At 44.1% G+C, this 19,428-nt stretch overlaps 1 protein-coding gene across 1 annotated transcript in view; it reads left to right on the plus strand.

Annotated features, from left to right (window-relative positions):
- Window positions 1-19,428, plus strand: part of LOC138297008 (calpain-13-like) — a 511,734-nt gene that overhangs the window by 24,065 nt on the left and 468,241 nt on the right. Inside the window, exons 2-3 of the mRNA XM_069236526.1 lie at window positions 1,682-1,913; window positions 18,893-18,962. Coding sequence (XP_069092627.1) covers window positions 1,686-1,913; window positions 18,893-18,962 — 298 coding nt within the window. The 5' untranslated portion in view covers window positions 1,682-1,685. The remainder of the gene's footprint in view (window positions 1-1,681; window positions 1,914-18,892; window positions 18,963-19,428) is intronic.

Genomic DNA, 19,428 nt, shown 5'->3' on the forward strand with positions numbered 1-19,428 from the left:
ATGTAAGTTGTTATTTTCATTGTCTACTAAGACAAAATAGACTTTTTAATACTTGTGTGATCGCTTCCACCTTGAACAAGCAAAATGACCTAATTTCAATGAGGACATAGAGTGCACTGTTGGGCACGTGAAAGTCCTAGAGCACTATCACACCTGTTTTTCTGCACCCTACCCCAATTTCTGTAAAATATACTTCCTGTTCCTGTGTAAAATTAATTCTGTTAAATCCTTGTGTCAGATTATCAAGACGTAACCTCCACACAGTCATGCAAAGTGATTCAAAGAATTACAAATCCTTAATAAAGTGTTACTTTCAAGTGCAAAACTTTTATTTGTGCTGGGCAGTTGCAATCAGAGTAACACAAATTGTGCTTTATGCGGCACTGTGTTACTTTGCATCAAGGAGAGTTCCATGGGTTTATATTTGTTTTCCAATGCTACCACTCATGGATCTTGATGAAAAGCCAGATCTAAAAAGTTACCGAGACCAGGCTTTGCCTAAAAAAGTATCACCTCCTTGAGACAGACATTAAGTAGAGGAAATTGTTTTGCTTGCATGGGTGCTGAACTGTACACCAATCATCCACTGAGTGAAATGTTAATGTTTTTCTAAGCATAGGTTTTTGTATTGGAAGGATATTCTTCCAGTGCAAAACCTCTGCTAGACATCATTCAAACCTTTGCACTACAAGGCAAAGGAGTGTGTGTGTGTGTGTGGCACCATGCAGCCTGTTTGTGTGCCAGCACAGAGGTAGAGGGCAGCAGCAGACCATATCTAGTACAAATGGCTTTGTGCTGCTTTCTCCCCCTAGTGCAATGCAGTGCACTAACTTTGGTTACTGTACTGCATTGTCCTCTAATGTAATAAATATGCCCTTCAGTGTTCTGCCACCCACACTTACTACCCTCTCGGATCCTCTCCTTAAGAGTGTGAATCTGGCACTCTCATGCAGTGTGGAGGCAGCTAAAGAACTTTACTTGACTGTGGCAGTTTGACAGGGAGATTCTGCTAAGCAAAGAGATAAAGCCACGGTTTTCTTAAACCTGTATTACCGTATGCAGCACTAGGGTCTGTGAAAACTCAAGAAAGTCTGAAGAAGGCAGGTGAGATGGAGGTATGCAATAATGGATCTCCACCATTGCTTATAGACCTCTAGCCACATGACACCCACTTCTGCCACTTCCTTTCAGTATTCAGAGAACTGGACAAAAGAAGAGGAGATAAGCGCTACTTCCCTATTTGATAACGTTTTGTTTTCCTTGCTGTTTCATAACTCAGATGAATATCCAAGGTCTTTATCTATTTTTCTCACTTGTGTGAATGACTGAATGAACGAATGAATGAAAGAATGAGTTGTCTGTATCTATATGTGGCACTTTTCTTTGACAGCATGGTTGCAAAACTTTTGGAAACAAATTATTAACTGAGGATGGGGTGCACAAAGGACGCAGACATATGAATGAAAAATTCCCAATAATTAATATGGAGCTTATAATATGTCAAATGCCTATTAGTGAGGAAATCACACTGAGAGTTGAAATCATTTATTTGCAGTTTAAAAGAAGATCTTCTGAACTAAGATAATCACCTTACCATGAATTCGACAGGCATGTCAAAAGAATACGTATACTAATCAATGATATTGTGCTTCATTGTATTAACATACTTTTTTCTTTTCAGCACAATGCAGGACTTTTATCTCCCTCCAACATCATCAGTGAATCATTATAGAATCGGGAGCTTGGCCAACCCTAGGCGATTCAAGGAGCAGGACTTTGAGTCTTTAAGAAACTACCAATTGAGCAAGGGACAGAACTTTAAAGATGATACCTTTCCAGCTAACATTAGCATAATTGGCCCCAAACTGATTGAGGAACTCCGCATTCAAAATGTTGAATGGAGAAGGCCAAAGGTGAGTTACATTTTCCTACAGTCACTGTTAGACCATGAACGTACTCCTGGCTCCTCTTTGAGAAGGTAAAACTTCACCGGGGACACCTGGGACTGTATTTGTTCAACACTCCATTGGGGTTGGTCTGAACTTTTGAATTTAACCCAGTCTGGCACGACCAGATATCCTCAGTTGGCACTTTATGCTTGTAAGCACTATATTGCAGTTTAATCTTAAACAAAAATCATATCTTGAGTTCTAATTATTGGATTTTTGTCATTTTGGTCTTATTTTACTCAGATACATATTCTCTAGTTTTCTAAACTGGTGTGGAGTCTTTTTTGGTGTTTTCACTGTGTTACTGTAATTTAGGCGTTGCACAAATACTATGCACATTTCCTTTTAAGTCAAGTCTAAATTCTCTATGCCAAGCTACCAGAGGATGAGTACAGGTTAATTTACGGTGTGTATCTAACTTACCCTGACTAGGATTGAGATCCCTACTTGGACAGGGTGCATATCTCTGCCAACTATAAAGCCCCAATTTCTAACAGTCATATGTCATGCTGCTGCTAATCCCAGACGTGTTAAGTTATGGCCTATTGGCTATTGCACATTTCATTATTAGCCTTGCAGTACCATGACTGACTGAGTAACTGAGAAGTTGTAAAAGAATTCTGTACCAATTAGCTACAGACAAACCAAATTATGAGTAGCTTGCAAAACCCAAATTATTTAATGAGTGAGGGCCTCAACACGAGGCTGGCGGTTGTAAGACTGCCAGCCTCCTGATGTTGTTCGAACCGCTGCAAACAGGTCGGTCCGACCACCATATTACGACTGTGGCAGAGCTGCAACAGTCAAACCTCTGAGACCTTTCCATGGAAAGGCTGGTGGAATGGGGATGTTGGGGGACCCTGTACTGCCCATGCACTTCGCATGGGCAGTGCAGGGGCCCCCATGCATAGCCCCATTGCGCATTTCACTGCCCAAATTATGGGAAGTGAAATGCGCTACGCGTGCTGTCGCGTCAATGTTGTGGTGAGTGTTCCGCTGGGCCAACAGAACACTCCTAATATGGCGGGCAGAAGACCTCCAGTACTGGTGGTCTTTTGCCTACAGCGGCTTCGGTAGACCTGTGAAAGGACCGCCGAAGTTGTAATGAGGCCCTGAGTGTTGATTGGCAAGGAAGCAGGTCCTAGTCAGAGGGCAAAGATGGAAAATAATCTTTCCACTTGAAAGACACGATTATCAAAACTTGGGCTTGTGATTGTAAGTTCATGCTTGAAGAATACATCCAATGTTTTTCCAAAGGAAATTATGTAATCAATCCTGGATGTTTTACTGCACAATGCACTACGGGCCAGATTTAAGAAAAGTGGTGCTGCACCCAGGCAGCGCCACTTTCGTTGCAACCCTTAGCGCCCCCCCCTAAAACCAGCATGGGTGCGCCGTATCCATGTGTGCGCCATATCTAAGATACAGCGCACCATGGCAGTAGTTAGGGAACCAGCATCAACATTTTTTATGCTAATTCCGAGCTTTGCAGGATTAGTGTAAACCATTTTGACGCTAATCCTGCATAGCCCATTGAGGCCATTTTAAACAAGAATATGAGAAATGAATTAATGTATTGTTTTCCACTGTGTTGACTAAACGTTAGCAGATGCCTTTAATTTTCTCATGAGAACTGCTTTCTGGAAAGCCTTGTGGTAGTTATTGATACAATATATAGTTTGAGGCATGAGACAGTGATGTTCCCAGGAGCTAACGGTGGATGCTCTGACTGGTGTACAGATGGATACAAAAGTGCTACATGACAAAATCGGAAGGTGGGAACAGGAGAAGAGGAGCCAATCATCAACATGTGAAAGATAGTTTAGTTATATCTTAGATTTAGAAATAAATCCTTATTGGACTAATTGTAAACATATGATTCTATGGCCAATGGCAATGTGGGAAGTTCTTTAGATGATTTTAACTTAGCCTGACTGCACAGAGAGAGGTGTGCTCATTCCTATTTTCCTCCGTAGAGGTGTGTTCATTCCTATTTTCCTTGGTAGAGTGCACTCATTCTAGTGCTTGGGAGCTGAATGGTTCCTGAGGACTTTAGTTCCAACTTTAACTTGATTGCTTAAACTTCTGACGCTGAATGCTGATCCCTTAGATATTGCTTTCCTAATGGTTCGGAAAGCTTAGAGTCCACATTTCTGAACCATTCCCTTTCATGGCCCATTGCTGACCAAACTGATGTTCAACTGACAAAGATAATTGCAGCTTGCTGATCCATATAAGGAGAGGTAGAACAAAATGCTATTGTTCTTGTTGTAAATTTTGTCCTTTGTTTCTAGGTACCAACCACTATTTTGATAGAGCCATACTTAGATGTTTTCCAAATTTATGTTGACTAAATAGTTTTGCATGAAGTCCAAACATGATATTAGTAATCAGATGGTTAGTAAGGGAAACCCTGACATGTTAACAGGTTGCTAATAATAAAAATTGATGTTGCTCAACTGCTGAACCTAGATGTATGCTATTTCTGTTACGCAGTTACTCTTATTGTTGATTTGTTCTGTGATTCTCGAATGTTACTTGATCAATGTTCTGATTAAATTGAAATTCTTTTGAAGATTTGGTCAATCAGTGTTGTTCCTATATGTGTACCATTTGGTTTTGAGATTAATTTACATGATATTAGCTCTTGTTAATATAGGGAAATAAACATTTTAACTTTAATATAACGGTGTGATTATTCATGGCCTAATGGGTCATGGTGCGTGAAGATTATTGACTCCAAAGGTAGTTAATGTTGTTTATTGATGATTTGTTTTGAATTGGGATTTATGGTGGGAATTACTCTAAGCGCAGTCAAAAGGTCCATCAAACCTCCTAACACGTCCCCTTCTAAATTAAAGAAAAGAAACCAAATAAGGTCAGACACGCTAACAGTCCCAACCCACCATAGCAATCATTGCAGTTCTTCTGCCCTTTGGGATCAGGTGGGGTCGAATGTTTTTACAACACTCATAACTAAAACCTGTTTATAAAAAAGGGAAGAGGATGTCCCAAACCCGATTGACTATGAGCAAGGTTTAGGTTTAATTGGTGTACATATGGAAGAGAAATCCTTACTCTTCATTTTTAAAATGTGCTGCATATTCTACTGACTGTTAGATACCCTCACAGATTTCTTGGACTGGTTCAGTGAGAATCTAGAAATGGAAGAACTTTATTTGACCTGTGAGGCGCCTAGTGAATGGATAAGAAAAAAAATGCAATCATTTTCTGTTTTTGTATTTAGATATAATGAACTGCGAAACGTAACAATAGATCTGACAAGCCATATCACATTGGAATAAGGGTGAATGCATGAGGTAACAGTGCTCAAGTTCTAATCTCGAAATAACAGAAAGCTGATAGCGAAAATGCGTCAAATGATCTACATTCATGTTTTAGTATGTTTAGACATGAGATAGGCAGATGATTGCAGCCTGTCTTCACTTCCCTTCTCGGAAATCCTATTCCAGAATACAACCTGCGAATTGTTGCACCTGGAGGCACATAAAATTTGTGAGCCATGTAAGCAAGCACTGAATATATCCACAATGATTTCTCAAATTGGTGATGAGGCTACTCTGTAGTTGCTCCTCAATCTTCTCATTGACTTTTCCTGCACACATTGACCCCTTTGGTTACCCACGCCTTCCTTTCTTTCCTTATTTTACAGGTTATGCCTTTGACATCACTTTAGGGAGTCACATGAAGTACATGTTGTTTTACACTAAAATTAGCAGGCTAAATGGTTTATTGTACAGAATAGGAGCACAGATTATCAGTCAAAGCCTCTACATTTGTGAATAAAAATAATTCAAGATATGCACATTAGTAAAAGTTGTCTTCATACTGGAATGCTAAATCATTGTTGAGCTGTTATTTTTCTTGTTCTTTTTATTTGTGTTCTTAAAGTGCATATTATGACCTTTCAATAGCCAATTAGGGCCATATGTACAGACTTTTGGGACTGTGATTTTCTAACTGTGATTCTTTGTGAGTCACAATTAGATAGCCACAATTCCTAATATACAAAAACCTAAATGTTAAAAATAGCGATTCCTAATGGGGTCACAATTGACCTTCGTCATGAATATTCTTGAGGTAGCTTGCAGGTTGCAACCCAGCCATCACACAGATGGTGGCCTGCAGAGGTCAGCAGTTCACCATGCCTGTGATTGTTTTTAAATAAAGCAATATTTTTCTTTTTTTAAATGCAGTCCCTTTTCCTTAAAGGAGAATGGGATGCATTTAAAAAGAAAAAAATGAACGTTTAAGTTTTATTTCCTTAACAGTAGGCAGTAGTCTGTGGGACCCCTGTGTGCTATTAAATATTTTATTTATATCAACAGTCAAAAAGAGGAAGATGTCCCCATTTCTGAATGGTTACCCTCATCCTTACGGAGTCGGTAAACATTTTATATTTTGCAACCGTAATTTGGATTTCAAAATATTTGCACATACCACTGAGAGTCTGTATTCGAATTGGATGCCCTAAGTACCCCCCTTCCAAATATCGATATTCAAAACCAAATTGGGATTCAGTAATAAGTAACATCTTAAAAACCTTTTTTGCTATTGTAAACGGCAACATTTTGTGAATCAGGCTGATTGCAGCCTCAAAAAAGAATTTGTACATATTTACAAGAAAGTGGCCCACTAGTGATGCACCACTTTTCTTGCAGCCCCCTTGCGTCTCCTAACAACACCATGGAAGCGCTGTATTTACAATACAGTGCACCATGCCACATGTTAGGAGCAATAGCATCATTTTTTTTAAAGACATTGTAATGCTATATTGGATTAGCTAAAACGACATATGCTAATCTAGTATAGTGTTAAGAGGCCATTGAAATCAATGGGACCCTCATTTTAATGCCTGCTTTAAACAGGCATTAAAATGATGCTAGAAATGGTGCAATGGAATCTTGTAGATTCCATTACGCTATTTTTAGTGACCACCTAAACATGTAAATATGGCACTATTGTAGTGACCTGTTAGCGTCACATTTGCAGCAAAAAATGTTGCCACGAATGTGGCGCTAAGGGTCACAAGGGCCTTGTATATCTGGACGTAATTTCTTTAAGGCAAAGTTCACAGAGGAAACAGATGGACCACACTTGGACTTACAGACAGTCAGCGAAAGGTAGAGTAAGAGTGAAGTGATGCAAGATCTAATTCATATTTGGATAAAAGAGGAAAGAACCTTGGAGCAAGTCAAGAGAGTCTGGAGGGCCTGGGAAGGTGGGTCATAGTTGATTTTAGGTATCTAACACGCATCGCTATGGAATCACTAACAGTTCTTGGTGGAGCATACCACATGAGGCAAGAAACTGTTCATTAGATTGAACACTTTGAAAAACTGTTTTCAGTTTTTTATTGATGTGGTATGTCCTGTACTTCTGGTACCCTTTATTTTTTGACAATATTAAACTTTTTGGGGGCACTTTTAAATTGTAAATGCATGATCAGAATATCATAGTTTGTGCTGTTATAGTGATGCCCATAGATGAAGCTGTTGATTATTGTGATCTGTACCGTTGTTTAACTTGTTGTAATATCTATCCATAGGTACAGCACTAGTGTTGATGTCTTTATTATAAACATTTGAAGAATGTGGTGTTTGTTGTAATCAGTTATGATTAATTTCCAAGAAGGAGAATGTCTGTAGACAAAGCCATCCAAGTTGTGTTTAAACAACACTATTATAGAGTTACTATCAGAGATCCAAATGAGAGTTCCTCTGCGTGGTATGAAGTAGTAAGGGCTTTTTCAGCTATCTCACCACGTTAGCTCAATCACTTTGTACTGGGGCATGCACAAAATGAATGACTAACTGACTCCCTGAAGTGATCCGTTAAAATAGAGACAGAGGCCCTCATTCAGAATTCGGCAGTCTTCTGGTGAGACTGCCGAAGTAACAGCCACCAGAGGACCCCCAGTGCTGACAGTCCTCTGACCGCCATATTCTGAGTACTGAAGGACTTCCGCCTCAATTTGGGTGGAAATCCTTCAGTATTCGTGCTGGTGGTCGGCCGTGTAGAGGCAGACCCACAGGCGTCCCGTCCCACCAAAAGGTCTCTGCCAATCAATCAATCAAATAACTTCTTAAGCGCACTACTCACCCGTTAGGGTCTCAAGGTGCTGGGGGGGTTGCCGGTTACTGCTCAAAAAGCCATGTTTTATGGTGCTTTCTGAAGGTTAGGAGGTCCTGAGTCTTGTGTAGGTTGGTGGGGACGGAGTTCCAGGTCTTGGCGGCGAGGTGGGAGAAGGATCTGCCGCCGGAGGTGGTGCGTTGGATGCGGGGGACTGTGGTGAGGTGGGCGGAGCGGAGCTGTCGAGTTGGTATGTGGAAGTTTACTCGTTCGTTGAGGTAGGCCGGTCCAGTGTCGTGGAGGGCTTTGTGAGTGTGGACGAGGACTTTGAAAATGATCCTTTTGTTGATGGGCAGCATGTGTAGGGATCCGAGGTGGGCGGATATGTGTTCGTGGTGAGGGAGGTTGAGGATGAGACGTGCGGCTGCATTCTGAATTCGCTGGAGTTTTCTTTGAAGCTTGGCTGTGGTCCCTGTGTAGAGGGCATTGCCGTAGTCCAGTCTGCTGCTGATGAGGGCGTGGGTGACTGTTCTTCTTGTTTCTAAAGGAATCCATTTTAAAGTCTTGCGTAGCATGCAAAGGGTGTTGAAGCAGGAGGATGATATGGCGTTGATTTGCTCGGTCATGGAGAGAGATGAATCTAGAACGAGGCCAAGGTTGTGTGCATGGCTGTTAGGTGTTGGGGGTGGTCCGAGGGTGGTGGGCCACCAGGAGTCGTTCCATACTGTGTTGTAGGGGCCGAAGATGTGATCTCTGTTTTGTTTGAGTTTAATTTGAGGTGGCTTGCTGTCATCCATTTGGCGACATCGAGGAGTCTGGCGTGCAGGTTAATCTTGGTGGTGGCTGGGTTCCTGGTGAGGGAGATGATGAGCTGGGTGTCGTCCGCATATGAGATGATGGTGATGTCGTGGGGGCAGAGGATGTTGGCGAGAGGAGCCATGTAGATGTTGAAGGGGGGGGGTTGAGGGAGGATCCTTGGGGGACCCCATAGATTATCTTGGTGGCTGTAGACCGGAAAGGAGGGAGGCGAACTCTGGGTTCTTTCGGCGAGGAAGGAGGTGAGCCAGTCCAGGGCCTTGTGGCGAATTCCGGCGTCAAAAAGGCATGTGCGGAGGGTTTGGTGGCATACAGTGTCGAAAGCTGCAGAGAGGTCTAGGAGGATCAGGGCGACAATCTTGCCCTTGTCCACTCTGGTCCTGATGTCGTCTGTGCAGACGATGAGGGCGGTCTCAGTGCTGTGGTTCTTGCAGAATCTAGACTGGGAGGCGTCGAGTATGTTGTTTTCTTCTAGGAAGCGGGACAGTTGAGCGTTTACTATCTTCTCAGCTTCCAAACATCTGGGAAGGTTGCGGTGTTGAAGGAATTGTTGATAACGGCACAGAGCTGGGGAGCGATGATTTGGCTGGCCTTGTTGAAAATGTCGGAGGGGGGGCAGGGGTCTGTTGGGGAGCCCGAGTGGATGGAGTTCATGGTTTTGCTGATTTCTTCGTCGTTGGTGGGGGTCCAGGTGTGTAGTTAGTTGGTGCTGGAGGGTGTTGTGGTATTGGTTGTTGTTGGATGAGGTAAGTGTCCTCTTCAAGGGGAGGGGAGTAGGGTGTGTGAATGGGTGTGTGTGAGTGTGTGTATGCGTGTAATGCATGAGGGGTGGGAGGGGAGTGTTTGTGTGTGCGTGTGTGTGCGTTTGTGTGTAATTGTGGTGATACGTGTGTGTGCGCATGTGTGTCATGGTGTGCATGTGTGTATTTGGGGGCAATGTGCAGTATGCGGATCAGGGGGGTGGGGGATCTCTACTGGGGGAGTGGGTCAGGGGTAGGAGGGTCACTACAATGCAAATTCCTATTGCCGTACCCTTTCCGCCAAGGATTTTGCGGCGGTGCTCCTGCAACGGAATCCCTTGTGGAACAGGGACTTGGAATACCGCTGCCAGTATTGGGTGGCTGTAGGAGGCTGGACTGGCTTGTAGTGAGTACCAAGGGGTACTTACACCTTGCACCAGGCCCAGGTATCCCTTATTAGTGTATAGGGTGTCTAGCAGCTTAGGCTGATAGATAATGGTAGCTTAGCAGAGCAGCTTAGGCTGAACTAGGAGACGAGTGAAGCTCCTACAGTACCACAAGTGTCATATGCACAATATCATAAGAAAACACAATACACAGATATAATAAAAATAAAGGTACTTTATTTTTTATGACAATATGCCAAAAGTATCTCAGTGAGTACCCTCAGTATGAGGATAGCAAATATACACAAGATATATGTACACAATACCAAAATATGCAGTAATAGTATTAGAAAACAGTGCAAACAATTTATAGTTACAATAGGATGCAATGGGGACACATAGGGATAGGGGCAACACAAACCATATACTTCAAAAGTGGAATGCGAACCACGTATGGACCCCAAACCTATGTGACCTTGTAGAGGGTCGCTGGGACTGTAAGAAAACAGTTAGGGTTAGAAAAATAGGCCACCCCAAGACCCTGAAAAGTGAGTGTAAAGTGCACTAAAGTTCCCCAAAGGACATAGAAGTCGTGATAGGGGAATTCTGCAGGAAAGACACAAACCAGCAATGCAACAACGATGGATTTCCAGTCAAGGGTACCTGTGGAACAAGGGGACCAAGTCCAAAAGTCACAAGCAAGTCGGAGATGGCAGATGCCCAGGAAATGCCAGCTGTGGGTGCAAGGAAGCTGCTACGGGACAGTAGAAGCTGAGGATTCTGCAGGAACGACAAGGGCTAGAGACTTCCCCTTTGGAGGATGGATCCCCCACGCCGTGGAGAGTCGTGCAGAAGTGTTTTCCTGAAGAAAGACCACCAACAAGCCTTGCTAGCTGCAAGTTGTGCAGTTAGCGTTTTTGGATGCTACTGTGGCCCAGGAGGGACCAGGATGTCGCCAATTGCGTCTGAGGACAGAGAGGGCGTCAAGCAAGACAAGGAGCCCTCTCAGAAGCAGGCAGCACCCGCAGAAGTGCCAGAACAGGCACTACGAAGAGGAGTGAAACGGTGCTCACCCGAAGTTGCACAAAGGAGTCCCACGTCGCCGGAGGGCCACTTAGAAAGTCGTGCAATGCAGGTTAGAGTGCCGTGGACCCAGGCTTGGCTGTGCACAAAGGATTTCCGCCGGAAGTGCACAGAGGCCGGAGTAGCTGCAAAAGTCGCAGTTCCCAGCAATGCAGTCTGGCGTGGGGAGGCAAGGACTTACCTCCACCAAACTTGGACTGAAGAGTCACTGGACTGTGGGAGTCACTTGGACACAGTTGCTGGATTCAAGGGACCTCGCTTGTCGTGCTGAGAGGAGACCCAGGGGACCGGTGATGCAGTTCTTTGGTGCCTGCGGTAGCAGGGGGAAGATTCCGTCGACCCACAGGAGATTTCTTCGGAGCTTCTAGTGCAGAGAGGAGGCAGACTACCCCCACAGCATGCGCCACCAGGAAAACAGTCGAGAAGGCGGCAGGATCAGAGTTACAGAGTTGCAGTAGTCGTCTTCGCTACTTTGTTGCAGTTTTGCAGGCTTCCAGCGCGGTCAGCAGTCGATTCCTTGGCAGAAGGTGAAGAGAGAGATGCAGAGGAACTCTGATGAGTTCTTGTATTCGTTATCTAAGGAAATCCCCAAAGCAGAGACCCTAAATAGCCAGAAAAGAGGGTTTGGCTACTTAGGAGGGAAGATAGGCTAGCAACACCTGAAGGAGCCTATCAGAAGGAGGTTCTGACGTCACCTGCTGGCCCTGGCCACCCAGAGCAGTCCATTGTGCCAGCAGCACCTCTGTTTCCAAGATGGCAGAGGTCTGGAGCACACTGGAGGAGCTCTGGGCACCTCCCAGGGGAGGTGCAGGTCAGGGGAGTGGTCACTCCCCTTTCCTTTGTCCAGTTTCGCGCCAGAGCAGGGGTAAGGGGTCCCTGAACCGGTGTAGACTGGCTTATGCAGAAATGGACACCATCTGTGCCCATGAAAGCATTTCCAGAGGCTGGGGGAGGCTACTCCTCCCCTGCCTTCACACCATTTTCCAAAGGGAGAGGGTGTAACACCCTCTCTCTGAGGAAGTCCTTTGTTCTGCCATCCTGGGCCAAGCCTGGCTGGACCCCAGGAGGGCAGAAACCTGTCTGAGGGGTTGGCAGCAGCAGCAGCTGCAGTGAAACCCCGGGAAAGGCAGTTTGGCAGTACCAGGGTCTGAGCTACAGACCCGTGGGATCATGGGATTGTGCCAACTATGCCAGGATGGCATAGAGGGGGCAATTCCATGATCATAGACATGTTACATGGCCATATTCGGAGTTACCATTGTGAAGCTACACATAGGTAGTGACCTATGTGTAGTGCACACGTGTAATGGTGTCCCCGCACTCACAAATTCCGGGGAATTTGCCCTGAACAATGTGGGGGCACCTTGGCTAGTGCCAGGGTGCCCACACACTAAGTAACTTTGCACCTAACCTTTACCAGGTAAAGGTTAGACATATAGGTGACTTAGAAGTTACTTAAGTGCAGTGGTAAATGGCTGTGAAATAACGTGGACGTTATTTCACTCAGGCTGCAGTGGCAGGCCTGTGTAAGAATTGTCAGAGCTCCATATGGGTGGCAAAAGAAATGCTGCAGCCCATCGGGATCTCCTGGAACCCCAATACCCTGGGTACCTCAGTACCATATACTACGGAATTATAAGGGTGTTCCAGTAAGCCAATGTAAATTGGTAACATTGGTCACCAGCCTGTTAGTGACAATTTAAAAGAAATGAGAGAGCATAACCACTGAGGTTCTGGATAGCAGAGCCTCAGTGAGACAGTTAGTCATAACACAGGTAACACATTCAGGGCACACTTATGAGCACTGGGGCCCTGGTTGGCAGGGTCCCAGTGACACATACAACTAAAACAACATATATACAGTGAAAAATGGGGGTAACATGCCAGGCAAGATGGTACTTTCCTACAGTGGCCCGGCGGGTCGGTGATGCTTGTCTCCAGGGGGCTGGTCCAGCCACCCTGGCGGTAGCAACAGGAATCTGGCAGTTTGGCACAGGCCAAACCGCCACACTCGTTATTTGGCGGTGCCGGCGGCGTGGCAGTTCAGGTTCCACCGCAGTCGGAATGAGGGCCAGAGACTGGAAAAGCATCCCTGTATTAAATCTTTCTTTCTTAACGATTAACATTTATTTTGAACGGACTCCTGCAGAATATTGATTAGTGCACAGGTGTAATTAGTACATCCCTAAGGTGCCTATATAAAGACAGTATTCCCTTATACCTTGTTGTAACTTGCTAGTATGTGGACTAGGCTTTATTTAACATAAAACTTCTCTTACATATCTGGCTAACATATTAGTACAACAGATCTCAAGATCATTTTAGCAGTTCTGTATTGCTAGTTACATACCTATAGAATGGTGTGCTCTATGAACAAATAAATACATAATATATACCAGGCCCTGCAGGAAACCTCTATAACCACCCAACCCTGCACTGCACACCGCCTTTGGTGGTGAGCATTGGGGGTTGGCTGCTGCGCCAGGCTCACGGTCCCTCTCCCGAGGTTGATCTTAGCCCCAGGGACCTCATCCCCCGGGGCCTGGCCTAATTATTGATTTTTTGGGGGGAAGGGGAACCACGCGGCTCTCTTCCCCAGGCTGATCTTAGCCCCAGGGACCCCCCGGGCCAGGACATGTGACCTGGGTGCCTCCCAAGGTACCCATTCACAATATTTGGAAACACTGGGGGAGCATGAAGGACTCCGTGGTTCCAGCCAGCTCCCCACATGCTGAGGGGGCCAGTATTGCTGTCACAGAGAGGGAGCTGATTTAGAGCATTGTTTCCTCTGTTTCCCTGTCTGCATCTTCCAAGGCAGGGAAACAGAGGAACCCTCATCTTGCAGTGAGGGAGGGCTGTTTGACAGCTCTGCCTCACTGCGAGTGGAGTGTTTGCTCCAAGTAGGTGGGAGCTATCAAACCTCCCGCCAATTCAGAGCAACCAGTTATGTCCTGAGGGTGGGCAACTTGGTACATAGAAGCTGGCCTGGGGGGGGTGGCGGTCCCCAGGGTCATCAGTGGATCCTCAAGTGGGGCCACATGGTCCCCCTCCAATTAAAAAAGCCCCAGTGATGTGGTGGTCCTCGGGCCCAGGCGTCGGAAACAGACTCCCTGTCTGTTTTGCAAAATGTGCCCAGGGGAGGTGGCAATCCCAGGGTCTGGGGGGAACACAGGGCACCCTGCATACCATATTACATTTGCTTCGGCGAGGTGGAAGTCTCCGGGGCTGTGGGGGAAGTTGGCAGCGCCCCTTCCATAACATATTACGTTGCCCCCCGAACACATCTAAATCTTCACCCTGGGTAGGTGACTTTGACAAGCCCAGGAAGGGGGCTCTGTGCACTCCCTTCCTTATTTTTCACCTGCCCCGGGACTTGGCCCACCGTGGGGCTTCTTTAAAAGGACGGGGAACCGCCCAAGCTTTCAGAAACTGCAGTTTGTTTGCTTTTGCTTGGTGGGAGTGGGCTGCTCCCACCAAGCAAAAGCAAACAGCTATGTTGTGGGAGTGGACACCTTGGAACATAACAGTATCCTCATGGGGGTCACACGTTGCCCCCTCCAATGAGTATAGAGGTGGTGGTCCCTGGGGCTGTGGGGGGCTCTGGGGGCTGTATGCAGAGCTGCAGCCAAGCCACAGCAAATAGCTCTGGGGGGGGGGGGGGGCAGGGGGGTCCTCAGGGTCATCTGTGGCTCCAATAGGGTATTTATGATATTCCAGAAAAAACTCCCACTTTCAGAATTTGTTATTGAAAATCAGAGAGCTTTGCTGGTCTCATGAAACATGGAGGCAGCTCAGCAAATGTGCCTTCAGAGCAGCTCTGTTGCTGGTGGCTCCTCTAAGGCTGCAGAGATCTTGGCCACACTGGTGGAGATCTCCAAATATGGTGAATATGGTGGGTAGGTTGCTACTAGGGAGGTGAAGGATATGGGCTCTAACAACCTGGCAGGATAGCGAGCTGTCCGTCTAGCTCTACATAAGCTTTTTACTTAATTATCTTGGTTTGCTGACTGATTTAAAAAAATGTATTGAAAGTGGACCAGCTATATGCCAATTAAATACATATTCCTACAAGGCTATGCACTATGATTTCTGTTAAATCTGTCTCTCACGCAGCTTTAAAATAATTTATCAAACTGATCAAAGATACTTTACAACAGTGGATGGAAAGGTAATGGACAGAGGAATTGATGCATTTCTATTTCCTCGTGCTATAATCTCAACAGTTTCAACTTTTTTACCTGATCCTTGTTTATTTGTCTGTGTTGATTTTATGAAAATATTTTGTAAATAAATGGAATAGAACTTAAGGCCTACATAAAGAGAATGAGAGTAAATATTAGCTAATGGAACGAAATAATGAATGCTTAAATTTCGCTTTCCCCATTCTCCCCCTGCTTTATTATATAGACTATATCCGAGTCTACAGCTGTACTTGTCTTTCTTCTGATTACATTAGTTCCTCTTGGATGCACGGCGGACCGACTGCACCCTTTCTGTCATTCTCTTGCTATATTTTTCTTTGTTAAGCAGTTGTAAAGCCATCCTGTGCTATATTGCAATTACAGTGGTCCACTATCACTGCGTCTATGTCTGTGTCTTTAAGTACTAAAGTGAAATAAAAAATAAAAAAAAATGGGCAACTCAGTTTTCTTGGGGGTAACTTAAAGGTTTTGTAAAGTAACATTTTAAATACTACACACAGAGGAATCCTCCAATTGCTATGGTGTTGAAACTAACAGATACGTGAACGTAAGTTACAGAAAATCAACAATATTACTATACCTCACAGACATAGGTTGACAGAGGTTGTATTTGTGTAAAAGGTGAAAAATAGAACTCTTTCTAGACATATATGTTTTATGTTTTTTCTGTCATGTGTAGAAATGCCAGTGAGCAACGCTCATATCCAACCTCATTCAACAGTCTCATTTGAGGTGAAAGGGACATTTGAAATCGAACATTTTCAGCATCTGTGGCACTATGTTGGAGGCTATGATCAATGCATTGGGAGGAGATCAGTGATTGCATTGTTGAACATGGCAGGTGAAGTTCAGGGCATTTAAGTTTGGGGTTGCAGCCATAATATCACTATACTGAAAAATTAAAATAAAAACTCTAGTGCAAAATTAAACACATCAAAGACCAGTTAGATATTCGTTATAAATAAATATGATAAAAAGTTCAATACTAGTCAGTTTATAAAAAAAAAAAAAAGCTGCAGTAGCTTGGAAATAATAGAAACATACAAAAAGATTCTAGCTTTTCTCTAACTAGGGAGCGCAAAAAATAAACATGTTCTCTCTGCTTGTCATTGTAAGATAGAAAAACAGAGCAGAAGAAAGAAGAATGTTCCATTTTCATTGCTTCAAACATCTGCTCCTTAACATTTCGCACAAACGGAGGCCCTCGTTACGAGTGTGGCAGACTTAAGACCGCCACACTTGTGGTGGCGGTCAGACCTCCGCTAAAGTGGTGGTCCGACCTCCTCATTACGACCATGGTGAAAGTGGCACAGTCGGACAGCCGGCACTGCCACTTTTAGGCCAGCCGATGACCTGGTGGTGCCGGCAGTCCTAATCCACCAGGGCACCGCTGCGTTGGGGATTACGACCCCCATGTCTGCCAGCTTTTGCATGGAGGTTTCATTTCACCACCATGCAAAGGCTGGCAGAGATGGGGAGCCGGGGGCCCCATGGGTGGCTATGCCCTTGGCATGGGCAATGCAGGGGCCCCCATACACAGCCCTGTTGCGCTTTTCACTGCCTGAATTGCAGGCAGTGAAAAGCTGAAACGGGTGCTATCGCATCTGACGCACCGCAACATTGCTGCCGGCTCGATTACAAGCCAGCGTCATTGTTGTGTTGAGTTTCCTGCTGGGCCAGGGGACAGAAACGGGAAACTCATAATAGGGTCAGCAGGCGGAAAACCGGAGTGGCGGTCTTCTGACCCAAAGAGTTTGGCAGGCGGCCTCCTTCGTCCGCTAAACTGATAATGAGGCCCTGAGTCTTTGGCTCAGCTCTAGAACGTTTGTTTTCACACTGATAGGTGACAAGAGTGAACTTAGTTCAATACACCAGTGCTGAATGTGAAAAAAAAGTTAATGTAGTCCAGCAGAACCCTACCCAATATACAAATGAGGTGGTGTTAATACTTTTGGGTTACTACCAGGGAGCACTGGTAATCCAAGCAATTATTTATTAATGATTTACACACTCAAGATTACTAGAAATGGGATATGTATTTCAACATTCTTATTTAAAATAGTTATTTTAAAATGCTGAGATCTAGTGCATATTATATTGGTAACATCATAAAAGATAGTAAAAAGTAGCTCAGCCTTTCAAAACCAGTGAAAACGGGAAAAAACTTTAACATCATAATTTATGGTGCTTTCCCTTCACTGTGCTATCTCTAAACCCTATGATATTTCTAGTGGATAAATACATCATAATCCTAGTTTCGGAGGTGGTGCACATACCTGGACAACATGGTTTGTTGTCTGTTTGTAACAGCTTGTCAGGTATTTTTAGCAAACAGCCAAAAGCTAGGAAATTGCATCTGTGTGAGAACACAATGTTTGCACCAGTTTGTGAAGACAGAATGGAATGCTTTGCATAGCCCGTGGAAGTGTTGCTGGAGCCTTCTTCTGTTGAGATAGAATCTGGTGCTGTGCTCATCTGGATCTGCGATCGGTGTCTGTGACCCGGGTGAGGTTCCTATCTACTTAAGGGGATGAGTGGCAGTCCTTAAATACTGAATTATTATCAGGGATAAAAAACTCTAACATAATTTCAGAAACATTGGATACAGTTTAAGGGTGCCAGAAGAAGTGTTTTAGACAAATCTTTCAAAAATTGGATGCCAATTTGGACTACACCCTTTTTTGATGATTTATCCATGGATATTATTTTTATGCCCTTGACATTATGATTAGAGAAGATGTGCCCGACTGGGTGTCACATCAGATGTTAAATATAGGTCATTATCTGAATGACTTGACACTTTCTCAATTCTAGGAACCATAAAGACAATAAAGGTGGACAACATTAGTGTAATTATTGTTTATATCAGACATTAGAGTGAATCTGTAGAAAACCTGAGAAGTGTTGTCTGAGATGGAATTGGGGGCTAGCGGGAATTGATTCACATTTTATGGACTTTAGGTCAACCTGACTCACATTCCACCTCGGTTGCTGGCTTTGGCAGCAGGCATTGTGACATCAGAACTCGACTGTAATAACATGATATTCAAGTCATGACGTCTTTTCTTACAGTGGGCAACTGAGTGTGTCACAGGTTGCTGATTATAAGGAAATTAATCACTGAAATTTATACAGGGATTACAGAATGCCATGCATTATAAAGTGATATGGTAATTTTAAAGCTGACCTATATGGAGGATTAGAGTGCTATTAGATATAAGCACCCATGCCTTATTAATGTACACACATAGCTAAGGAAGGGTAGTGTGCACTGGTTGCACCCGAGAACAAGCAGTAATCAACTGAATCCAGCCACATTCCTTAATTGAGACAAAATCTGCCATCATTTTCTTTCTCATTCTCAATATTCTTAAAAATTTGATATTCATTCAGAAAGCACCAATACAAGTCGAACAGAAAGCACTCTGCAACAACCTTTAAACTAACAATATAGCAACTCCCTTTGATATGCTTCAAGTGTCTCAGAATTCATAGCATTTCACTATATGTTAAAGCAACCCACAATTACTTTCTACAGAAAGCGTAACTGTTAGGCTGGGTGGTATTCTCTGTTGGAGTCTCATATTAATGGATCTAATTTATTTAGTTATCATTTCTTTCAGGAAATATGCAAAGATCCCCATTTGTTTGTGGATGGAGCCAGTTTATTTGATCTTCAACAAACTTATTTAGGTAAGACTACATACCTAAACTGCATTAATTCTCTGTGAAATATACAACCATTGTACACACATCCCAACTTTCTCTCTCTTACTCTATTTCTTCTGCAGCCTGTTTAATTCTGTTCTTTTCCTGCCCTCTTCCTCTCCCTTATCATCATACTGCCTCTATTCATCTGTCTCTTTCTTTCACTCCCTCTCTTTGTACTTGTCAGCTACAGAAAACCTTGTCTGTTGGCAGGTGTGTTGTTTCCAACATATAACATATACTTTAAGAGGGCTTTGGATCAGCTTCTTGCTCATGATTGTATGGCTTTGTTGTCTATCTAAATTGTCCGGTCTTGACTCCATATTCTTATGGTGGTTTCTTCCAAGAGCATTTCGGTGTCACAGTGTTCTGCTTGGATGAGATGTTCCCTTCCACTACTGACTTGTTCAGACTCTGTTAGCTCTTGCCTACAATTAACTTTAACTGGTCT

This window comes from Pleurodeles waltl, chromosome 5 (genome assembly GCF_031143425.1).
Source record: "Pleurodeles waltl isolate 20211129_DDA chromosome 5, aPleWal1.hap1.20221129, whole genome shotgun sequence".
Classification (NCBI taxonomy): Eukaryota; Metazoa; Chordata; class Amphibia; order Caudata; family Salamandridae; genus Pleurodeles; species Pleurodeles waltl.